Source organism: Podarcis erhardii (assembly GCF_964252035.2).
Source record: "Podarcis erhardii genome assembly, chromosome: 13".
NCBI lineage: Eukaryota > Metazoa > Chordata > Lepidosauria > Squamata > Lacertidae > Podarcis > Podarcis erhardii.
The window spans coordinates 51,068,866-51,088,816 of record NC_138502.1 but is presented as its reverse complement, the minus strand read 5'-3'; the positions used below and the strand labels follow the sequence as shown (position 1 = coordinate 51,088,816).

Sequence of the window (19,951 nt, the reverse complement as noted above, 5' to 3'; positions counted from 1 at the left end):
ATAATTCACCATGGGGGGGCGGAGGTTTGCCTGGGGCTTTATCTATCTTGTTAGGCATAAATGTTAATAATGAAACACTGCAAATAAATAAGAACAAAACAGCTTAGAGCTCCAACCATTTGCTCCAGTGAGTTAATTAGACTCCTGTGGAGATCATGCACCAGAGCAACTCTGTCTCACACCTGCTTCCTGAAGCTGAAACTTGGCAGATGCCGTGGAGCTGACTACTAATCAAAAGACTGGGAGACCACCACCAGGAAGTGATGCTGACTGCCCATCACTGACTGGAACAGAATCTGGGTCCTTGAGAGAGATGAAATCATATCCATTCCATCAAAATCTGGGCTAGGATCAAGAAATCCACTTTTTTCCAATGTCTTTATTGAGAATCAGAGAATTGTAGAGTTGGGCTAGGATAAAGAAATCCACTTTATCCAATGTCTGTACTGAGGATCACAGAACCAGAGAATCGGAGAGTTGGAAGGGACCCCAAGGGTCATCTAGTCCAACCCCATGAAATGCAGGAATCTCAACTCAAGCATCCATGACTGATGGCCATCCAACCTCTGCTTAGAAACCTCCAAGGAAGGAGAGTCCATTACCTCCCAAGGGAGTCCATTCCACTGTCAAACAGCTCGTACTGTCAGAAGGAATCTTTCTTGTAACGTGAAGGCACTGGCTTGAGTCCTCCCCTCCAAAGCAGGAGAAAACAAGCCTGTTCCCTTTTCCATGTGGCAGCCCTTGAGATATTTGAGGATGACTACCATATCTCCTCTCAGTCTCCTCTTTTTCAGGCTAAACATACCCAACTCCTTCAGCCGTTCCTCATCAGGCTTGGTGCAGGTGCAGAATCCCAGTTCTTTTTAGGAAGTAAGAAATGAATAAAACTCAGAGTGCCTCTGGTCTAGCAAACAAACAAACAAACAAACAAACTGATTTTATGGTTTCTATAGCTAGCAAATTGTGGACCACTTTTATGACTAGCTGATGCTTATCGGGATTGCATTAGATGTGTTCTGAGGATGTCTTGCAGACTTCAAAGTATATACTCGAGAAACTGACTTCTATTCCCTGACTTCTGTCAGGATAAGGTAATTTATCCTGGGGTACCTAACGTGGTGCTCTGCAGGCATTGTTGGACTCCAACTCCCATCAGCCCCAGCCAGCATGACCACGGGTCAGAGGTGATGGGAGTTGTAGCCCAACAATGCCTGGAGGGCACAATGTTCTCTACACCTGGACTGGAGCATTTAAGGATGCCATCTGAAATTGGGGGAGAGGGGATACAGTAAGAAAAGAAAGCTACTGTACGTTTTACGTAGTAGAAAGATACTTTGGAAGCTCACTTTTGCTTTTCCCTAGATTGAAGCCTGCAATAAAGAAGCAGAGAAGATAGAATCGCTGATCAACTCTGACAGTCCTGCTCTAGCATCCCATGTGCCACTTTCAGCACTTATCGCAGCCCAGGCGGAAGTTTCACGCAAGATGTCTTCTTCTTGCAGCCTGGTTATGCAAGCACAGTGTACTTTCTTCTGGAGCCTTGTGCTCACTTTCACAGCCACAATATTTAATACGTAGTGGCAAGTGAGGTTTGTAATTTGATTTGCGAAAGACATTCAGAACTTAACGGTGTATTAATAATGTAACATTAATAATGTTTCCGAGAGGAAACTATATGACCAAAGTGATTACTCCACACAGCACCAGCAATAATGTACAATTTACCTGGGAGACCGATTCCCCCTGCCCTGAGTTGAAGGCTCTGCCTCTAGTGTGTACATTCGTTTCTTTTGATCCTCTTGTCATTTTTGGTCAAACAGTTTTGGAGAATTTTGCAATGCTTCCAAAATCAGGAGAACGTGTTGAGTGAACATGGTAGCAAGACAAAAGAAATGACTGTCTGGACAGTTAAAGTGCTAGCATACCGCTTTCAACTATATGGAAGAAAAAACATCCTCTGTCTCAAGCCTTAAGCTGCAATCCAGCACTCGAGCCAGTGCTATGCACAGTTATTTGGAAGTAAGTCACACTAAATTGCATGGTGCTTACAATGCGGTACAAGTCAGGTTTCACATTTAGGAGCCTTGCCTTACCCTTGCATTTGCTAAAACAGGGATAGGGAACCTATGGCCCTCCAGAATTTGTTGAACTACATTTCCTGTCACCCCTGGCCATTGACCATGCTGGCTGGGGTTGATGGAAGTCGGTATCAACAACATGTATAAGAAGATGGTGAGCAGAACTATCACTGCAGTGGAAACAGAAGTTTTTCACTTCCTGTGACTTCCTGTTCCTTTTGAGTGGAGGAGGCCAGCTAGTGACTGGGAGGCTCAGCCTTGGGGGACTGCAACCTTCCTACACTAGCTGGCCCCCTATCTTTGGAAGGGTGGAAAACAAAACAATATAGGTCTCATGCAGCATACAGGGCTATGCATTCCTCCCTATATCAAAAGTTGGCTGACAGTGTGCACTTTATCTATGCAGGGCTGGTTTGGGAGCACATGTCTCTGCCAATGTTCCTCCACAGCCACATAGATAAACTACACTCACAAACCAGCACCCTAAGCTTACTTATGGGCCTGCTAGATTGGTCTCTTGCTCTGTCCAGTCCCCAGGGACAGAACACCTGTTGTGAAGGCAAAGTAACTGTTGGAAGCTATTTCGATTTCCATGTAAGAGGAAATCGTTATGCAAGCCCCCCCCCCAAACCCCGTAACTTTGCAATAATTTTATACAATATTTGTCTATTACTAAGAGGAGGGGTGGCTAACGACCAACCCTGGGGGGGGGGCAGGTGCAGTCCCCAAGCAAATTTATCTGTGCTCCCCAACACCCTGCCAATTATGCTGGCAGCAAAAACCAGGAAGCAGGGGGTGGGGACGTGGAGCTGAGGTGGGCAGAGGTTTAAACTTCCCCATCTGGCCCTGATGTGGAACGAGATCACCCCTCCCCAGTCATCAGATCAATAAGCAGGGAATAGCCCTTCCCTGTCAGCTGGTCTACACAGATCAGCCAAGGAGAAGGGCGGCTCTCTGTCTATGCATGTTTGTGTGCGCATGTGTGAGTGTAGGGTGGCCACACCCACTATTGCCATGCAGCCCCGGGTGGGTTGGCCAGAAGTGAATGGGACCCTCAAGCCAAAACAGATGAGCAACCCCTGACTTAGAGGTATATCATTCAGAATATTTTAAAACAAAAATTTCTAAGTGAAACAGATTGCTGCTACTTAACTTGCCCAAAAATGAACTGAATAACTCAACTGTAAATACATTCTATATTTTATTATGAAGAATATAGCCATGAGCCTAATTCTGCAAAGAGTAGCATGTTTGTGTAAAATTCTACATGCAAAGAAGGGTTTTGCAGAGTGTCCCTCCCGCAATGTCAATCATGTTTTAAGCTAGCATCTTTCTTACATAAAAATGTATGCAATATACAGATGCAAATGCAGTTTACTCTTGACCTTTTTTTATAGAAGCAAAGTTATGAAGAATTCAAGCTATTTATATGTCATTCTAAATATTACAGTATTTGCATACTATCTAAATTTAAACTTTAGTGTGTTCATATTTTATACAAAGCATATGTTTTAATTCTTGGGGCTCAATCCAGTGGGAAGATCTTTGGTAGAAGCCTATTTGAAGTAAATCTGAGCTCTTGCACAGCTCCTATTCACTTCAGGAGGACATTCCCGAGAGACCCGTCTGCTGGGTTGTGCCCTGTTCTTGTGCACCTGAACTTTATCTACATGAAGTATTTTGTATCAGTATTATGATAGCCAACCTTTGAAGTGTATACAGGTTGCATCGTCTTTGCCAAATTGTTGAACTTTAAAAGGAGGAACTGAAAATTAATTTCAACGTTTCTGTGTCGTCAAATGTCGTGGCAAGTGTTTTGTATTCTTACAAAAAGAAAAAAGTCTTTGCAATGCAATATGAAAACCTTTATTTTAATAAAAATATTTTTTATTTTCTCACGTGTCCTTTAAAAATACGGCAACTTCATAAAAGGTATAAAATGGCATACTTGAATATTGGAGCTTTCATTTCTATAAAACAATAGGCAGCTGTTGGATAACCAGCATCTTCTCTTATGCTGCTGGAGGAGACCCAAAGCGGGGAAAGGACCATCACGTATTATTCTGCATCAGAGCAACAGCACCCCAGTCCACTATGTGAGATGCGCTGTTTCACCGAATAGGGACTAGTGCTAAAGTGAGCACCGTACTAAAGGAAAAATCTATTATGCACATGCGCCCTTAAACGGTGTGATCTGAACTGCATTCCTACTGCTATGGGTTGGCTGGTTTTACCTTTTACATGGTTTTACATGGAAGGGGGAAACAGTATTGTAGAAAATCTGGCATCAGAAAAGAGCTACTACCTTAGACATGCAGCATAGGGAAACTTGGACCCTGTAACTAATACACGTGTTAAGAGAAATTTCAGCAAATACACTTTCTCATGCTTACATGTTGCCCCTTCAAAATCCTTTTTCTTTCCCACAAAATCCCAGTTATTAACAGTAAAGAGCCCTCTCCGTTTCTGCATTAACTCACATTGCCCAGTATGCAGAAAAAAATCAGTTCATTCCACAGGCCAGGGTGGAACTGAAGAAAATGCTAAAAACCTGTGTGTCAGCTGATGCCCGAGAGCTCAAACATTCTCTGAACGGATTTTAGGTGCTGTTCTGCTCCTTTAGCATCTTCCTATCACCCATAATACGTAGCACTTCAGCCCCCTGCCCAAATGCTGGTTCTGAAATTCGGCTCTTGGGAGCAGCCCCAGAGCATGAGGAGCTGAAGTGAAACGTGGGAATGTTTCCATGTATGAGTTTAAGGGCTTAGGTTGCATGTGTAAATGTGATTTGGAATTCAGTACGTTACGAGATTTCAAGATCATTTATGAAATATTCTGACAAAAAAACACCTGTTAGCAGTAGCTCGTTTCCCCCTCTAGGACATGAAGGGATTGTGGGTTCCATTGTACGTTTTGCCCTTCTTTTAGCAGAACACTGGGTCAAAGGCAAACAAGGTTTCAAGTTTGTATAGGGTGAAGTGGCGGTTGCTCTGTCATTTGCTGAGCACGTCTATGATCCCACTATGCTAGTGGCTGCTAATACTGGTATTATTTGGTTTAGACTGTATGCATTACAAGCAGCAAAGCAGACAGCAATATTAGACAATTTATTCAAGGGGTTCTTTTCTCTAACAGGCTCTTAAGACTTTTCAGTATTACGATATGGGCCCAAGTCACGTTGCTTCAGATTAACCATTTTGAACAGATTCTTCTAACTACTACTAGCAATACACAATGCAAATCACATAGAATACACAGAGATTATAGTATTGTATATGGTATATCCTTACATTTTCCACTTGGCTTACAGAATACAATAGTTCTAAACTCAGCATTGCTTTTGGTCTAGATTCTTCTTTGGCTCTGTAGCAAGTTCTTTGTAAAACAAGCTTCTTCAACAATTTCCATTATCTGCTAAACTGGCCAGTTGGCCAGTTTGAGGGGGGGAAATGAGTGTACTTCAATGCACTGCCCTCTTGAAGCTATATTATCCTGCTGAAGTGCTCTCCAGAAATAGAGTGACTGAAAATTGCTTCCCAATTGCAAGCACTAAGCAAGCTCATTTTTCAGCTTTCTTGCGAATATTGTTTAGGAAGTTATTCCTCTGTTTCCTAATTGTAGGTTTATGCAAATCTGTGAAGAACCTTACAGCGGCTAGGGCAGATTGCGCTTCATTATGTCAACTAATCTCTGCTGATTGGGTGGCAGGTCCTTTGGAATAAAATTGTCATTGTCCAGTGCGGGTATTGACTTGTCTTCAAAGCTACTTTCTAAATCGCTTAGTCCTGTTTGGACAGGAGATGGACTTGTACCAGCAGTGGTGGGTGGTTCTGTCGCTTCATCGTTGCTTAACAATCCCACCGATTCATCTTCTAGAAAATCAACTTTGTTTCTGTGCATTTTGATGGGGCTTAATTTGCTTCTTTGCTCTTGTACTTCTGCATCACTTGCAATATTCGCAAATGCCTGCAGCCGCCTCTTAAGTCCAGATTCTGCTTCTCTGATGTATTGAGCAGCTATTGTTTTTTTGCAGCACCTACTTATGATGCTGTGTGAGAGATGTGGAAAAAATTAGTCAGGGCTGGTATTACAGGTGAACATACTTCCTATCCACTGCTAAGTAATTCATTTGGGTCTAGGCGGCACCGGAATGAAAGGGACTTAAGTATAAAGGGGTTTGGGGCAGTGGCGTAGCGTGGGGGGTGCCAGGGGTGCCGGCCGCACCGGGCGCAACTTGGGCGGGGGCGCACTCGCACTAGCAGCTCTCTGCCCCTACTAAAATCCACTGGTTAGGGAGCCCGCGCTCGCTTGGCTTGGCGAGGAGGTCGCAGAAGGGGGAGAGCAAAGCCTGCCGCCGCTGGCAAAAAAAGGAGAGGAAGCCGGGCGGGCGGGCTGGCTCGCGGGGGTCTGGCTGCGCCTGCTGCTGCCGTTGCCGCTGCTGCCGGGCTTTGACAGCTTGGCGAAGCGGAGGGAGAGGTAATTGCGTCTCTCTTTCCACTGGCCGCCTGGGTAGTGAGCCGAGCGGAGCAGGGAGTCTGGCGAGGGGGCGGGAAGAGACTTTCCCCCCTTTTTCCCACCTCGCCTGGTCAAAAAGGAGAGCGGAGTCTCCTCAGGGTGCCCTCAGGCAGGGCAGGGCAAGGCAAGCAGAGCGAGGAGGAGAGAGAGGGGAAGGGGGGGGAGCAGCCAGGAAACGACGGGGTGTGGAGGGGGAATCAATTAAGGAGAGAAGCCTCGCTGCTGCTGCTGCTTGGGAGAGTAAATTACTGTACTTGCCTTGCCCCGGGTTAGGGGGCGCAAATTATTTGCCTTGCCCCGGGTTGGGGGGCGCAAATTACTTGCCTTGCCCCGGGTGCTGATAACCCACGCTACGCCGCTGGTTTGGGGTCAAGCTGTATGATGGGGAGGGAGATTTGTGGCCTTCCAAATGATACTGGACCACATCTCCAAACACTGACCATTCTGGCTGGGGCTAATGGGAGTCCAGTAACATCCAGTAAGACCACAGATTTCCCACCTCTCCTGTAAGATAAGCTTACCCTGCCGCGGCAAAAGCTCACAAATTGTTCATACACAGTTTAATGAATTACATAAAGCGTAATCATGTAGAAAAACAAATAGGCACATCAACAGCACAGAAAGTTAAGTGCATTATCCAAATTCCACTATTATAGCACAGCCCTTTCATGAATGATGAAGAATTCTGAATCAGCATGATATTGACATTATTCCCCCTGAAACAGATGGGAGTCATGCCAGACACCAGCACATACATCTCTACCAAGGAAAAGGAAATTCAGGGCAGTTGATTTTCTTCATTTACTTTTTGATAGTTCACCACCCTTTCCCCACCCCACCCTTGGCCGTCATAGTGAACTAGGGTCATATACACACCATACATTTCAGGCCCATGGCTTCTCCCCCAAAGAAGTCTGGAAACTAGTTTACTCCTCACAGATCTATAACTCCCAGCACCCTTATCAAACCAAAGTTCCCAGGTTTCTTCAGGGGAGGCCATCTGCTTTAAATGTGACCCTGGACATCAGCTGAAAGGTCTACACAAAAGTGTAGGAAAAGCCCTATGGCTCATTTCCTTGTTACAAAGCAACACTGGGAGCTGCTGATTTGAAGGACAGAAACCAGTTGCCTAACTGGAATATGGCAACCCTAGGCAAGGGTCAAGGCTGATGGGAGTGGTAATTCAAAACAGCTGGAGGAGCTTGGAGAAGTCTGCCCCATTCCATTTTCCAAATCCTCTTTGCTTAAACAGAACAGGGCAGGGGAAGAACTAACGCCCATTGTCAGTGCTGCTGCTCAGTTCAAGCTTTGGCTGCTTTAAAGTTAAAATCAAAATGTTGAAAGAACTGATATGATCTCTTAAGCACAGGCTGGGGGTCTTCAGACTCAGGGGCCAAATGTGGCCCTCCAGGTCTCTATCTAGCCTTTGCAACTCTCCCTGGGCCACACGACCATGCTTGAGTGCTTTTGCCTGGCTCAAATACATCCTTGAGCTCTGGCCAGGCCTCCTGCTTGTTTGGACTGAGGGTGAGGAAGGCTGTGTGAGCGTCTGCAGAAAGCAGCCTACTGTGGCAAGGCAATGTTTCCATTCGTTGTTCTGTTCCCTTTTGCCTCTGGCCCTCCAGAAGATTGCTCAAAAGGCAGTGTGGCCCCATGGCTGAAAAGGAACCCCCTTCCCCACTTCTAGCATAAGGATTCAAACTTGGACTTCTCATCTTCAAAGTCAATGCAGCAACTGCTTTGTGGCTTGTCCTGCAGTTTTGTACAACTGCGTGGAATGTAAGGGGCTTTTAAAGGAAAAGCAGAAGTTAATTCAAATCTTTTGTAAGAAATTCTAGGCAACTGCTAGCTGCCTTCATACACATGTGTAGCATCACATATATGACACCTATAGAACTTGCTATGGAAGCCATATTTTCCTAAAGTGTCCAGCAGCAAGAGGCTTCAGCTCCTGCAATGCAGGAGGGCACAGGGGTTGGAGGTGATAAACAGATGTAAAGTATAAGTTCAGTGTAAAAGGGTAGGGTACTTACAGCCAAATTGTCACAAGAATAAGACTGGTTCCTGCTGAAGATATTAAAAAAACCATCCACATTGGTAGAATTTCTGAAAAACATGAACAGAGATCTATTTAGCATGGTGACTATACACAAACTGTTATTCTAAAGCAGCAATGCTGCAGCAAGCAAAGGCTCTAACAGCTCAGTCAGCTGCTAGTGGCTGCAAAGCCAGACAGGATGTATGTGACTGTTGCCATGGAAACAAAGGGGCAGTTCATCCTTATTGAGCACAGGATATGAGCTCAGTGTGTGTCATATGACCTGTACAGGATGTACATGGGTGGAGTTTGGAGTTTCTCTCTGTTGGTTGAAGAGAGCAGACATCTTTGACTGTATGACTGCTAAAGACAGGAATAAAAGCATGTAGTTAAATTTCTGTCTGAGTCTCATTCCCCTCCCTGGGGATATGCAGGGAGGAGGAGAAGGAGGAGAAGCAGTTGGTGTGTTTTTCTCACAGCCTGAGGAAAATCGCCAGAACGGACCTCGTGTGTTTTTCCTGCCGGGAGTCGCCGGAGGGAGGTCAAAGGAATTCAGCCGGTGCCTGAACAGATAGGCACATACCTCTGACCGAGCCTGAATTCCAACACAAACACCACACACACAAGCCCTTGAAAAGGGCTTGCCAGCCCACCTCTGCCCCCTGCTGGTGGGCCTCAACAAGGATGCTCTTCCAAGCTTCATTCCGATCCTCAGAGCACAAGGTAGGGCAGGCAGGTAGCATCACACCCACTGTCCTCCTTTCTTCATGCCTCAGACCGCTCCTCTTTGGAACACAACAGCAGGTCCCATGGCAGCAGCATCACCCTTCCTCCTCCCTGTTGGGTTGTGCTGCTCTCTCTTACTACAGGGGACATAGGATGGCTATCAGCCTTGGCAGGGCCTTGCCGCTGTACAATTTAAGTGGATTTGTACTGCAAATTCTCTCAGCACATGACACCTGTGAAGGCAGGCAGGAAAGTGTGTGTGGTGAGGAGCTAGAGCAGACTTCCCCAACACAGTCCCATCCAGATGTTAGGGACCACAATCCCCATCATCTCCAGGAAGGTTCAGAGATGATGGGAGCATCTGAAGAGCACCATGCTGGAACAGGCTAAGCTAGAGGGAGGGATTCCTGTTGTTCAGTGCCGTCCATCTAGCTATCTAGCCTGCTTTTCCCCCTGAATGGAATCTATAGTTCTTTCTTCCTCCATATGACTAGCAGAAACATCGTGAATTAGGCAGCAGGTATGGAATTCTGAAAGTCTGCTTAGTAATAACCAATACATTACATATCCTGCAAATAGGCTATAGCAGGGATGTCCAAGCAGTATTATCGTGATTTAACGGTAGATCCCCAGCTGATCCTGGTAGATTGTGGGATCCTTATTGTGTACAAAAAGATAAAGCGCAACAACTCTGTACACTTCCCTCCTAAAAAAGCTCAACAACTCTGGGCAATCCACCCACCCACCCGACACACGCTCCTCCTTCCTCCACTGATAATGGGACAATGGGTAGATCACTGCCAGGTTTTTTATACTGGGAGTAGATTGCAGTCTCACGGGAGTTGGACATGCCTGTGCTATAGCAGGGTTAACATTCTGGATTACTTAGAATTTCAAAAACAAGAAAAAAAATCACACAATAAAGCCACTGAGCAAGCCATGTACAGGAACCTAACCCACCAATCCTCTAACCATGCTTTTTCCCCCCAAAGGAAGAGTTTTGTGCTGCCCCCTAAAAACAAGACTTGGACTTTTGCTAGATATGAACACTTCCCCAAAACCAGCCAGAAGCACAGTCACTGACGCCAAGGAAGAAAGCCTGCTTTGGTGGCATCAATGATTGTGTGTTTGGCTGTTTCTGGACAGAAATCAGAAGACGCATCCAATGAAAATCAGTGAAGCATTCTTTTAGTAACTAGATGATGCCATAATGATTATGAAGACTCCAGAACTAGCCAGTGCACACCACTTTAAATTTCAGTATGTTTGATAGGTTGCTACCTATGCCAAGAGAAGTGCAAAGTTGAAGTCTCTGTGTGTAGTTCAATATGCACATTAAGACACAGAAAAATGCTTTTTGGCCAATGTGACAACTAAAGCTAAATGAATAAATTTCTTTGGGCAAGAAACTCTTCTTTCATTTCTGCAATGGCCAATAGGGTTGATGCACATGCTGTTATAAAAGCCAATGGCCCCCTTTCAAAAAGTTTTCAGAAAACGTTGGGAAAGGGTAATCATACCCTAGAAGAGGAGGGCCAGCTTGTCTGTCTCAGCACTTTAGTTATAGATAGGTAGCCGTGTTGGTCTGCCATAGTCAAAACAAAATAAAAAAATTCCTTCCAGTAGCACCTTAAAGACCAACTAAGTCAGTTCTTGGTATGAGCTTTCGTGTGCATGCACACTTCTTCAGATACACTGAAACAGAAGTCACCAGACCCTTCTATATAGTGAGAAGGTGGGGAGGGGTATTACTCAGAAGGGTGGCACCACCTTATACCGTAAACCAACTGACCGACAAACATATCTACATGCCTCTAGCTACCATCCCAAACATACCAAACAGTCCATTGTATATAGCCAGGCACTACGTTACAGCCGCATCTGTTCCAATTCTACAGACAGAGACTCTCACCTAAGAGATCTACAGCAAACCTTTTTAGAACTAAAATACCCAGCAGATGAAGTTTCCCACCACCCTTCTGAGTAATACCCCTCCACACCTTCTCACTATATAGAAGGGTCTGGTGACTTCTGTTTCAGTGTATCTGAAGAAGTGTGCATGCACACGAAAGCTCATACCAAGAACTAACTTAGTTGGTCTTTAAGGTGCTACTGGAAGGAATTTTTTTATTTTGTCAGCACTTTAGATGTCAGTAAGAAGAGCTCTGACGTTAAACTTCACCTGCCAAAGCATCAAGACAGCAAGTGATTTAGGCAGCTAAGCAAGTTCAGCAGCAGGGCTAGGAAGCAAGGGCAAACCACTCAGTTTCTCCACTCGTAATCCTAACAAATCCCAAGCTCCCAAATCAGCTAACTCAACAAACGGTAAAGAAAAAAGAAATGTAGATTGAAGCCAGTACCCCTGTATGAGTGAGGGGGCTGTCCTGCGTAATGTCATCTGTACACCTATTGATCTAACTGGGTAGAAATTGTTATTGAAATGAACTCCTGGTCCCCAAGGAATGAGTTCCCCTGAGGCACAGGTGACTGGCCTGGGGAAGCGGAGAGGCAGAGAGACTGTTGGATGAGGGCTTTGGGGGTGGTAGTAGCTGTGTCCCACTTCCGAGATTGCAGCTCCTCTGCTGCCATGGAGAAGCAGGGTGTCAGGGAAGGAGGGCATCACTCTGAGGAAGACAGAAAGGATTCCTTCGAAGGAACCCTTTCCTTAGAGATCAAGCAGGTAAACTCTCATGCCAACGATACCCCTTCTGGTGGGAGGAACCTGGTAGTGGGCGATTTGCTCATTGGATGGCTGGGTGTGTGGTGGGTGTGCAGACCACAGGGTGACTTGCCTGCCCAGCAAGAGGGTTGTGGACACTGAGTCAGGGGTCACTCCTGGCACCAATATGTGGGGGGAATGTAGCTGAGAGATTCTGGAGGCTGCTGGGCTTTCTCTGAAATGCTATCAGTTCCACACACAGAGTCAGCAACACAGGTCTGGCTGCACTGTTTCAATGAGAGGGTGACGGCCGGAGAAGGGGGCTGGATTTGTTAGGCACTAGGGAATGTTTTGGGACAAGCCAGATCTGGGCTGCTCTTGAACCAGCTCACAAATAGGTTAACATTCTATCCAGTAACTTCATTCAAACTCCATTCAAAAGCAGCCCCAAAGCTGATGACATTGGTATCTAGCAACCCCTCCCCCAATCTTTTATACCTCAATCCAAAAGGGCAGAAAGTCCCCCTCAGAGTTCTTCTGGCTCCATTTTGCAGGCTTCCAGGGCTGGACGGTGGGACAAGCCAGGTGGAAACAGCCATCCCCTGATAGAAAACAGAGTCTCTCTTCCATCTCCTCCACTGCTTCCAAGCACCAGTCCAGCACCTGCACAACCTCTCCCAATTCAGATGGGAAGGAAAAGTAGACCTGCATGTCATCAGCTCCCAATGGCTCCATACAGATGTTGAATAGTGTGGGAAGCAGAATAAAATCATGCAGGACCCCACACCCCAAAAGCTATGAGGGCAAGCAGAAAACACCCAATTCCACTCTGTGATAGCAACGCTGCAGGTGGGAGCAGAACCACTGCACCACATTGCCTTGAAGCCTTAACCCACCTGGTCAGGCTACCAGAAGGAGACCATGGTTATGGTGCCAAAAGCCACAGAGAGATCAAGGAAAATCAACAAGGTTAGTATACCCTCAGAGTCTCTCTCTCTCTCTCTCCTGAAAGAAGTCATCAACCAGGGCAACCAAAGCTGTAGCTGTCTTGATGCCATGATCAAACCTGAAGTCTGAAGCCAGATTGAAATGGGTCTAAATAATTTGTTTCCTTCACTCAGTCTACTTTGCTCTCCAAAAGGTCTCATCAACTGGGTGATAGTTGTTGAATACCTCAGGGTTCAGGGGGGTGCCTCTTTAGTATCATTCTGTACTATAATGACACATCAACCACTTCCTAGACTCCTCTTTCTTTGTGCTAGATCATCTTTGACATGATGGGCAAGGCTGCAGAGCTCATCTTGGACCAAATCCCTGCACTTCCACTTCCTCAGGATGCAACAAGTGACGCTGATCCTCACATATCAGACTAGATGGTGCTCCAACAGCCTCTGTGGGCTGCCATAACTGTGACCCCAAGTTCAGAGCTGTCACAAAGCAACTTTGTCCTCAAAGTGTATTGCAAATTTATCACAGCAGGCTACCAATTCATCCGTTACACTTCCCACCCCACTGGATCAACCTTAAGCAGCACTCACTATGGGGCACAACAGTGGCAGCAAAATGTGCTTCCTTTGCCACCATTACTGTCAGATGGTAGCCATAACCATGCGCTCTATCCTGTGTGTGGTCCTATTTGCTACAAGACTTGCACTCTATTGCTCCAAGCTTCTTGGGAAAAGAAGGGGGTTTCTGAGCTCCCCTTGGCCACAGGGCATTTTCAGGGGCAACCATTCCATAGTGCCATGGGGTGGGGGGGCACCAAGGCTGCCAGGACAAGGAAGTCCTTGGGACTTGGGTCAGGAGACCTCAGCACTCCTGTGGAACACAAAGAGGCGCCAGAGGGGCTGGCCAACATCAGAGCAGGAAGACAGCATGGAATACCAGGAGCCCAGGGAAGAAGAAATCACACAGAAGAGGCTGGGACCCTGGAAGAACCTGACTCCCCCACCCCCGAGCCAGGAGGAGGATCAGGAGGGCAGAACAGTTGGGGCAGTGGCTATGAAGGCGTGCAAGATTGAGAGCACATGAGTCACCACCAGCTGAAGTCAACTGAGAGTCAGGCCAACACCAGTGAAGCCAAGTCTCAGGTCTGAGTCTCTGCCCGGCAACTAAGCAGAGAGGGAGCAGGCACTCTGATCTGACAGAGGCAAAAATGATGGAGGGAAATGAGGAGAGCATTGGCGGAACCGTGAAGGACTGCATGGGTGGAGCCAGGGAGCTGCTGTGACTTTGGATGCAGGAGGCAGCGGAGGCAAGGGAGAAGCATTATAATTGTTGTTGCTATTATTATTGTATTTCATATTATATATGTGTGTGTGTGTGTGTGTGTACACACACACACACACAAGTAAATATACCGTATTTTTCGTCCCATAGGACGCTCCGTCCCATAGGATGCACCTAGTTTTTTTGGGGGGAAATAAAGGAAAAAAAATTTCCTTTATTTCCCCCCCAAAAGCAGGTCGGGGAAACAGAACCAGGTCGAGGGACGGCGCTGCGCCTCCCTGCTGCCCCCCGAGCTTGAGGGGCTGGCCGATGTCTGCCTCAGGCGGCAGGCTGCTATCCGCAGCGTGGGGAGCCCTGCGGGGAACTCCTGCAGGGCTCCCCATGCTGCGGATGTCTGTCCGGCGTGCGGGGTGCTCTGCTTCAGGGCACCCCACCCGCCGGGTGGCAGGCTGCTATCCGCAGCGTGGGGAACCCTGCAGGGAACTCCTGCAGGGCTCCCCATGCTGCGGATGTCTGTCCGGTGTGCGGGGTGCTCTGCTTCAGGGCACCCCAACCGCCGGGCGGCAGGCTGCTATCCGCAGCGTGGGGAGCCCTGCGGGGAACTCCTGCAGGGCTGCCCAGGCTGCGGATGTGTTCCCGAAGCGCCGGGCGCTCTGCTTTCAGGGCGCCCGATGCTCCGGGAAGCAGGCTGCTATCCGCAGCCTAGACATCCCTGTGGGACCTCCCGCAGGGCTGCCTAGGCTGCGGATGTCTTCCTGAAGCCTGGAGAGCGAGAGGGGTCGGTGCGCACCGACCCCTCTCGCTCTCCAAGCTTCAGCGAAAGTCTGCATTCGCCCCATAGGACGCACCCAGATTTCCCCTTCATTTTTGGAGGGGAAAAAGTGCGTCCTATGGGGCGAAAAATACGGTAATATTTACTTGTATCCTGCCCATCCAACTGGGTTGCTGACACCTAGGAACCACTGGGATAGAATACCCTAGAGCATTCAGAAATCCTTGAGATTCCATAGGCCTCTGGGGACCAGACATTCTAATAGGTTCCCCCACCTGTGTGGGGGCAGTCTGCTACAGCCAGTCAATATCTCTCCAGGGGTGAACTGTCCACATATTTCCATACAAGAAGTGCCTGATTTTGTGTGCACCAAGAGAAGTTACATGAAAAAATCTGAGCCCCATATAATAGCTGTGCTAGGGGTTTAGCTTGGAACACTTCCAGGACTGAGGGTATATATTTGCCACCTTTTGTGTGGAAAAAGCTTGTCAGAATTTTGGCACTTTGAGACACTTTTTCTTTTGCACATTTCTGGTGTGCTCCCCATGACCCCTTGGACTGGAAAATAAGGCCAAGATATTTGAAAACTTTGACCTGTTCGATTGGCTGGTTGTCCATATGCCATTTATGGGCTCTATAGTTTCTTGAGAAAACCATGACTTTGGTTTTCTTGTAATTCATGGCTGGCACTTACCATGGATCCACAGAAGCTGTCCAATCAAAGTTCTTAAGGCAATTTTTTTCTGTACCACCCTGTGTCCCAAATGCATCATTGCGCCTAGAAGCCCATCTCCCCTTGGTAGAATTATGGATCTGGCACAGGTCATTTAACTTCTGGCCTAAACTCAAATCTCCCCGGTCTAATATTCCTAGTGCAACAAGACTGTCACAAGAGTACCTGGTCTAAAATTGTCAATCAAAAACTTCACTCTTGTGGTTTATCCCCACAACAGCTACTCACCATGGGTTATAGTAAAGCAAACAGTCTAATTTGCCAAAGCCTAAATGATATTCCTGCCAATTTAGCAGTTCAAAAGCACATCAAAGTGCAAGTAGATAAGTAGGTACCGCTCCAGCGGGAAGGTAACTGGAAGCTGTACGCTGGCTCCCTCGGCCAGTAAAGCGAGATGAGCACTGCAACCCCAGAGTCATCTGTGACTGGACCTAATGGCCAGGGGTCCCTTTACCTTTAAATGATATTGAGCGTCAGAACAACTTGGCCACAATAAGGAAATTTTGCCCATGGCATGACCATTTCCCATCCTTCCATTTTGATTCTCTGGCACCCTATCTGTATAACCTAGCAATTCCAAAATACAGACACACTTTTACCCTCGCAAGACTGAATGTCTGGCCCTCGGCTGTACTTGAGGGACGATTCCAACAGATTCCATATGAAAAACGCTTATGTCCCTGCGGAGATGGCAGCACCAAATCAGTGGCACATGTCCTCCTGGCTTGCACTCTTTACAAAGACCTGAGGAATGACATTATCACCCCTCTTCTATTGTCCATTCCGGGTCGCCCAACCACTGCCACAGTGTCTTTTCTCCTGGAAGATCAAGAGGAGCCAATGACAGCAAAGGTTGCAAAGTTTTTAGCTGGGGCAATCAGAATATTTGACTGCTGATTCAGAACCCTAAACCGTGTTTTATATAATCAACTTTTTATTTTGTTCTGTGTACATCACAATATTCTTTTGTTGCAATGGCCTATGGCTGACGCAAATAAAGTTTCATTCATTCATTACATGAAAAATGTATTTCACACCTAGACAACAATTTGATTTCAACCTGGCAGAGTATACCCAGAGAATACACAGCGAAAGTGGGGAACTAAAGTCAGTCAAAATCATAGAGTACTGCAGAACTGCCTTCTAAATATGGGTGTTGTATCAGCATTACAAACTGACTGGAGCAAGAACTCCTTTAACCTCATGTGAAAACACCCCACCAGATACAGAAAACCAAAAGATCAATTCATGCCTGTGAAGATAAGCTACTTACTATGACAACTTCTTCCTGTCTTTGCACCCTCTCCATCACTGCTTTGTGTTTTGGGACAATTTTCACATGCTGCTTGACCATACTTTTCATTGTAGGATCCAGCAGGACACAGAGTGCAGATGGTCCCATATTCTGCACTGAATCTACCTGGCGGGCAGGTGACTATCCAAAAATAAAAGACATGGGGGCAACACACACAAAATTACTACGGCTCTCATTCACTTAAATTTATGAGAAATTATTAGCCTGCTTTTGACTTCCATTCATGGCAGGCTGAATGTCCAGCTTCGGACGTTACACTGATGTGACTAGACATGCTCCATGTCACAGTAATTTCAGAAATGGGTCCTTTGCATCTCCCTCTACATAGGGAAATGTACAGCCTCACCGGGGAATTTAGCCACATGTATCTGCCCACAGAGACAATCCTTCAAAGACCAAGTACGCTAATACCTCTGCGAACGTCTAGTATCCATTCCAGTGAACGTCCATGGCAAACCCAGAAGTACCGGAACAGGTTACTTCTGGGTTTGCCGCTCGCACATGCGCAGAAGCACCAAATCATGCTTCACACATGCTCAGAAGCGCAAACTGCTCTGCACGCGTGCACAAGACGCAGTGCTTTGCCCTGCATGCTTTTTGGCTAGTGGCCAGGGCTCCGGAATGGATCCTGGTTGCAAAACAAGATACAATTGTAGGTGAGTTACATAAACAAAATCAACACTCATTTGTTATAAGTAAGCAAAACACTGAGAGCATAGCTCCCAATTTTGCCCATGAAGCAGTTTTCCCAAAACCATGCCAGGTGTGAGGCAGGTAGAGATACGGCTGGATCAGGAAACTTGGTCACACAGCTGATCCCTGCAGAAAGCAGCCTTGAATTCACTGCCCCTCAACAGGCAGTGACGTCCAGCCTGCTTCTCAGAGGCCCTGCATGGTGCCTTGAAGTCCTGGTGGCCATTACCTGATGTCACTGTTAGGTTAGTGATTGACAGGCAGGCACTAATGTTCATTCTTTCCCCCTTATTGCAATAATGTGTTTTTGTTATAATGATCTCCGTACCCCGAGAAATTTGTTTCCAATTTTAAAAATTAAAAGAAGGAAAATCGGTGAAGGAAAAAATCAGCAAGAAACTACATTTCATGAAAATTAGTCAGCAGTATTTATTTTTTTTTTTAACATACAGACTCTGGAAACTCACCACAACACCCTGGGCACTCTGTGTTATTGCTGAGGGCATTTATGATCTTCCCAAATCCTGGCTTGCAGTGGTCTACTTTAACTGCATTCAGTGTACCATGAAGGTAACTTGAATAATCACTGTGAGAGGAGTTCGCGTTTTCGACTTCAAAGAACTCACTAATCTTGGTATAGGCCTAGGAGTGTGACAGTTAACAAGAGCTGCACATTAACAGAGACCAAACTGTGACCTAGCTAGAATCACGGTGGGCTGTGGATAAAACACAACACAAGCCAGAAGTGCCATCTTGTGCCCAAGACTGAGGGGGCTGGGAGTGTGATGTCACATCCGTGCGCCATGCGCGTGATGGCACATTGTCAGACAGAGTGCGCTTAAGCCTGTCCTGCCCTCCATTCCGCCCTCTTCCGGGTCCAAAAGGACCTGCGCATCGGCAGTCATGCGTCAACTGGATGTGTGCAAAATGGTTGCCACCTGTACTGCCAGCCTATGATCAACAGATGAAAGACCCACAATAACACAATTCATATACACCTCACAAAACATGAGTTCTTTACATGGTTTGGTGTTAGCACTGGAGGACTTTTGTGACTTTAACAGCTATGTGGCAGGCAGATATTAAACAGTATGGAATGACAGTTATGGGGAAAGCTTCACCTGTTAATATTCTGTCTGTTGGACATCTTATTATTTGTATGTGACCCCTGATTAATTTTTGTAAGCTCCACCACCACCTGCAAAAGAGGGTGCAAGTTTGCATGTGAGATAATATTACACAAATATTATGCAAATTTGTGCCTTCTTTGGCGTCTGCAGCAGAGCTCAATCTACACACAGTATACCAGGTCCCCAAAATATTGTTGGCACCCCTGATTTTGCACACTTATAAGTTATTATTTTTGCCATAAGTTCTGCAAAATATCATGGCCATTATTTCACTATGAACCTTTGGTATAATTTTACTTCACCTCCTTCATGTTGCTGGTGGAATTTCCACATTGAGAACTTCTACAGAGGTCTGCTGTGGTCAGTGCTAAAGGAAAAACTGCAAATTAAGAGAAAGTAAGCAGCAATTTTTCTACTTTAATAAAACTTTTGTGTGATGCAAGTGTTCTTCCAATAGTATCCCTATATGATAAAACCCATGTCTAACAACACGGTGACTTCACCACATGTAAGAATCTGTCTGCAATGCCAATATTTTATATAGCAGCAACCTTCTTGCACACTAAAATTTTAAAACTATCATCGCATAATATGACCCCAGTGCTTTAGGTTCATTGTACAGTGGTACCTCAGGTTACATACGCTACAGGTTACAGACTCTGCTAACCCAGAAATAGTGCTTCAGGTTAAGAACTTTGCTTCAGGATGAGAACAGAAATCATGCTTTGGCGGCACGGCAGCAGCGGGAGGCCCCATTAGCTAAAGTGGTACTTCAGGTTAAGAACAGTTTCAGGTTAAGAACAGACCTCCGGAACGAATCGAGTACTTAACCCGAGGTATCACTGTATATAGATCTTGTATATATCTATTCCAAAATTTTACAACTCATCTTATACCACTTTGTCTCAGGGCAGGATACATAACTCATTTAAAACAATACATGGCATAACATAATGCTCCTTAAACAATAAACAACCAGCAGCAATCTTAAAACAACAAGCAAATTACAGCCCTGTATCAGACTGTATTCCCTCACACAAACCTGCTTGGATTTTGAGGTCTC

The 19,951-nt window shown here is 46.2% G+C and overlaps 3 protein-coding genes across 6 annotated transcripts in view; 2 read left to right on the top strand and 1 right to left on the bottom strand.

Annotated features, from left to right (window-relative positions):
- Positions 1–3,973, top strand: part of RECK (reversion inducing cysteine rich protein with kazal motifs) — a gene marked incomplete at its 5' end in the record, with an annotated part of 44,273 nt that extends 40,300 nt beyond the window's left edge. For all 4 annotated transcript variants that reach the window (XM_081836272.1, XM_081836273.1, XM_081836274.1 and 1 more), the window contains one exon: positions 1,363–3,973. In XM_081836272.1, coding sequence (XP_081692398.1) covers positions 1,363–1,578 — 216 coding nt within the window. In that variant the 3' untranslated portion in view covers positions 1,579–3,973. The remainder of the gene's footprint in view (positions 1–1,362) is intronic.
- The window catches only part of TGFBR1 (transforming growth factor beta receptor 1), a 72,540-nt gene extending 66,791 nt beyond the window's left edge, over positions 1–5,749 (top strand). Inside the window, exon 10 of the transcript XR_014150432.1 lies at positions 5,737–5,749. The gene's annotated coding sequence lies outside the window, so the exon portion shown is untranslated. The remainder of the gene's footprint in view (positions 1–5,736) is intronic.
- The window catches only part of LOC309327056 (uncharacterized protein), a gene marked incomplete at its 3' end in the record, with an annotated part of 26,722 nt that continues 12,503 nt past the window's right edge, over positions 5,733–19,951 (bottom strand). The window contains exons 6-10 of the mRNA XM_081836090.1: positions 19,191–19,267; positions 18,226–18,400; positions 17,024–17,185; positions 8,627–8,699; positions 5,733–6,126 (exon numbers count right to left, since the gene is read on the bottom strand). Of these exons, the coding sequence (XP_081692216.1) occupies positions 5,733–6,126; positions 8,627–8,699; positions 17,024–17,185; positions 18,226–18,400; positions 19,191–19,267 (881 nt within the window). The remainder of the gene's footprint in view (positions 6,127–8,626; positions 8,700–17,023; positions 17,186–18,225; positions 18,401–19,190; positions 19,268–19,951) is intronic.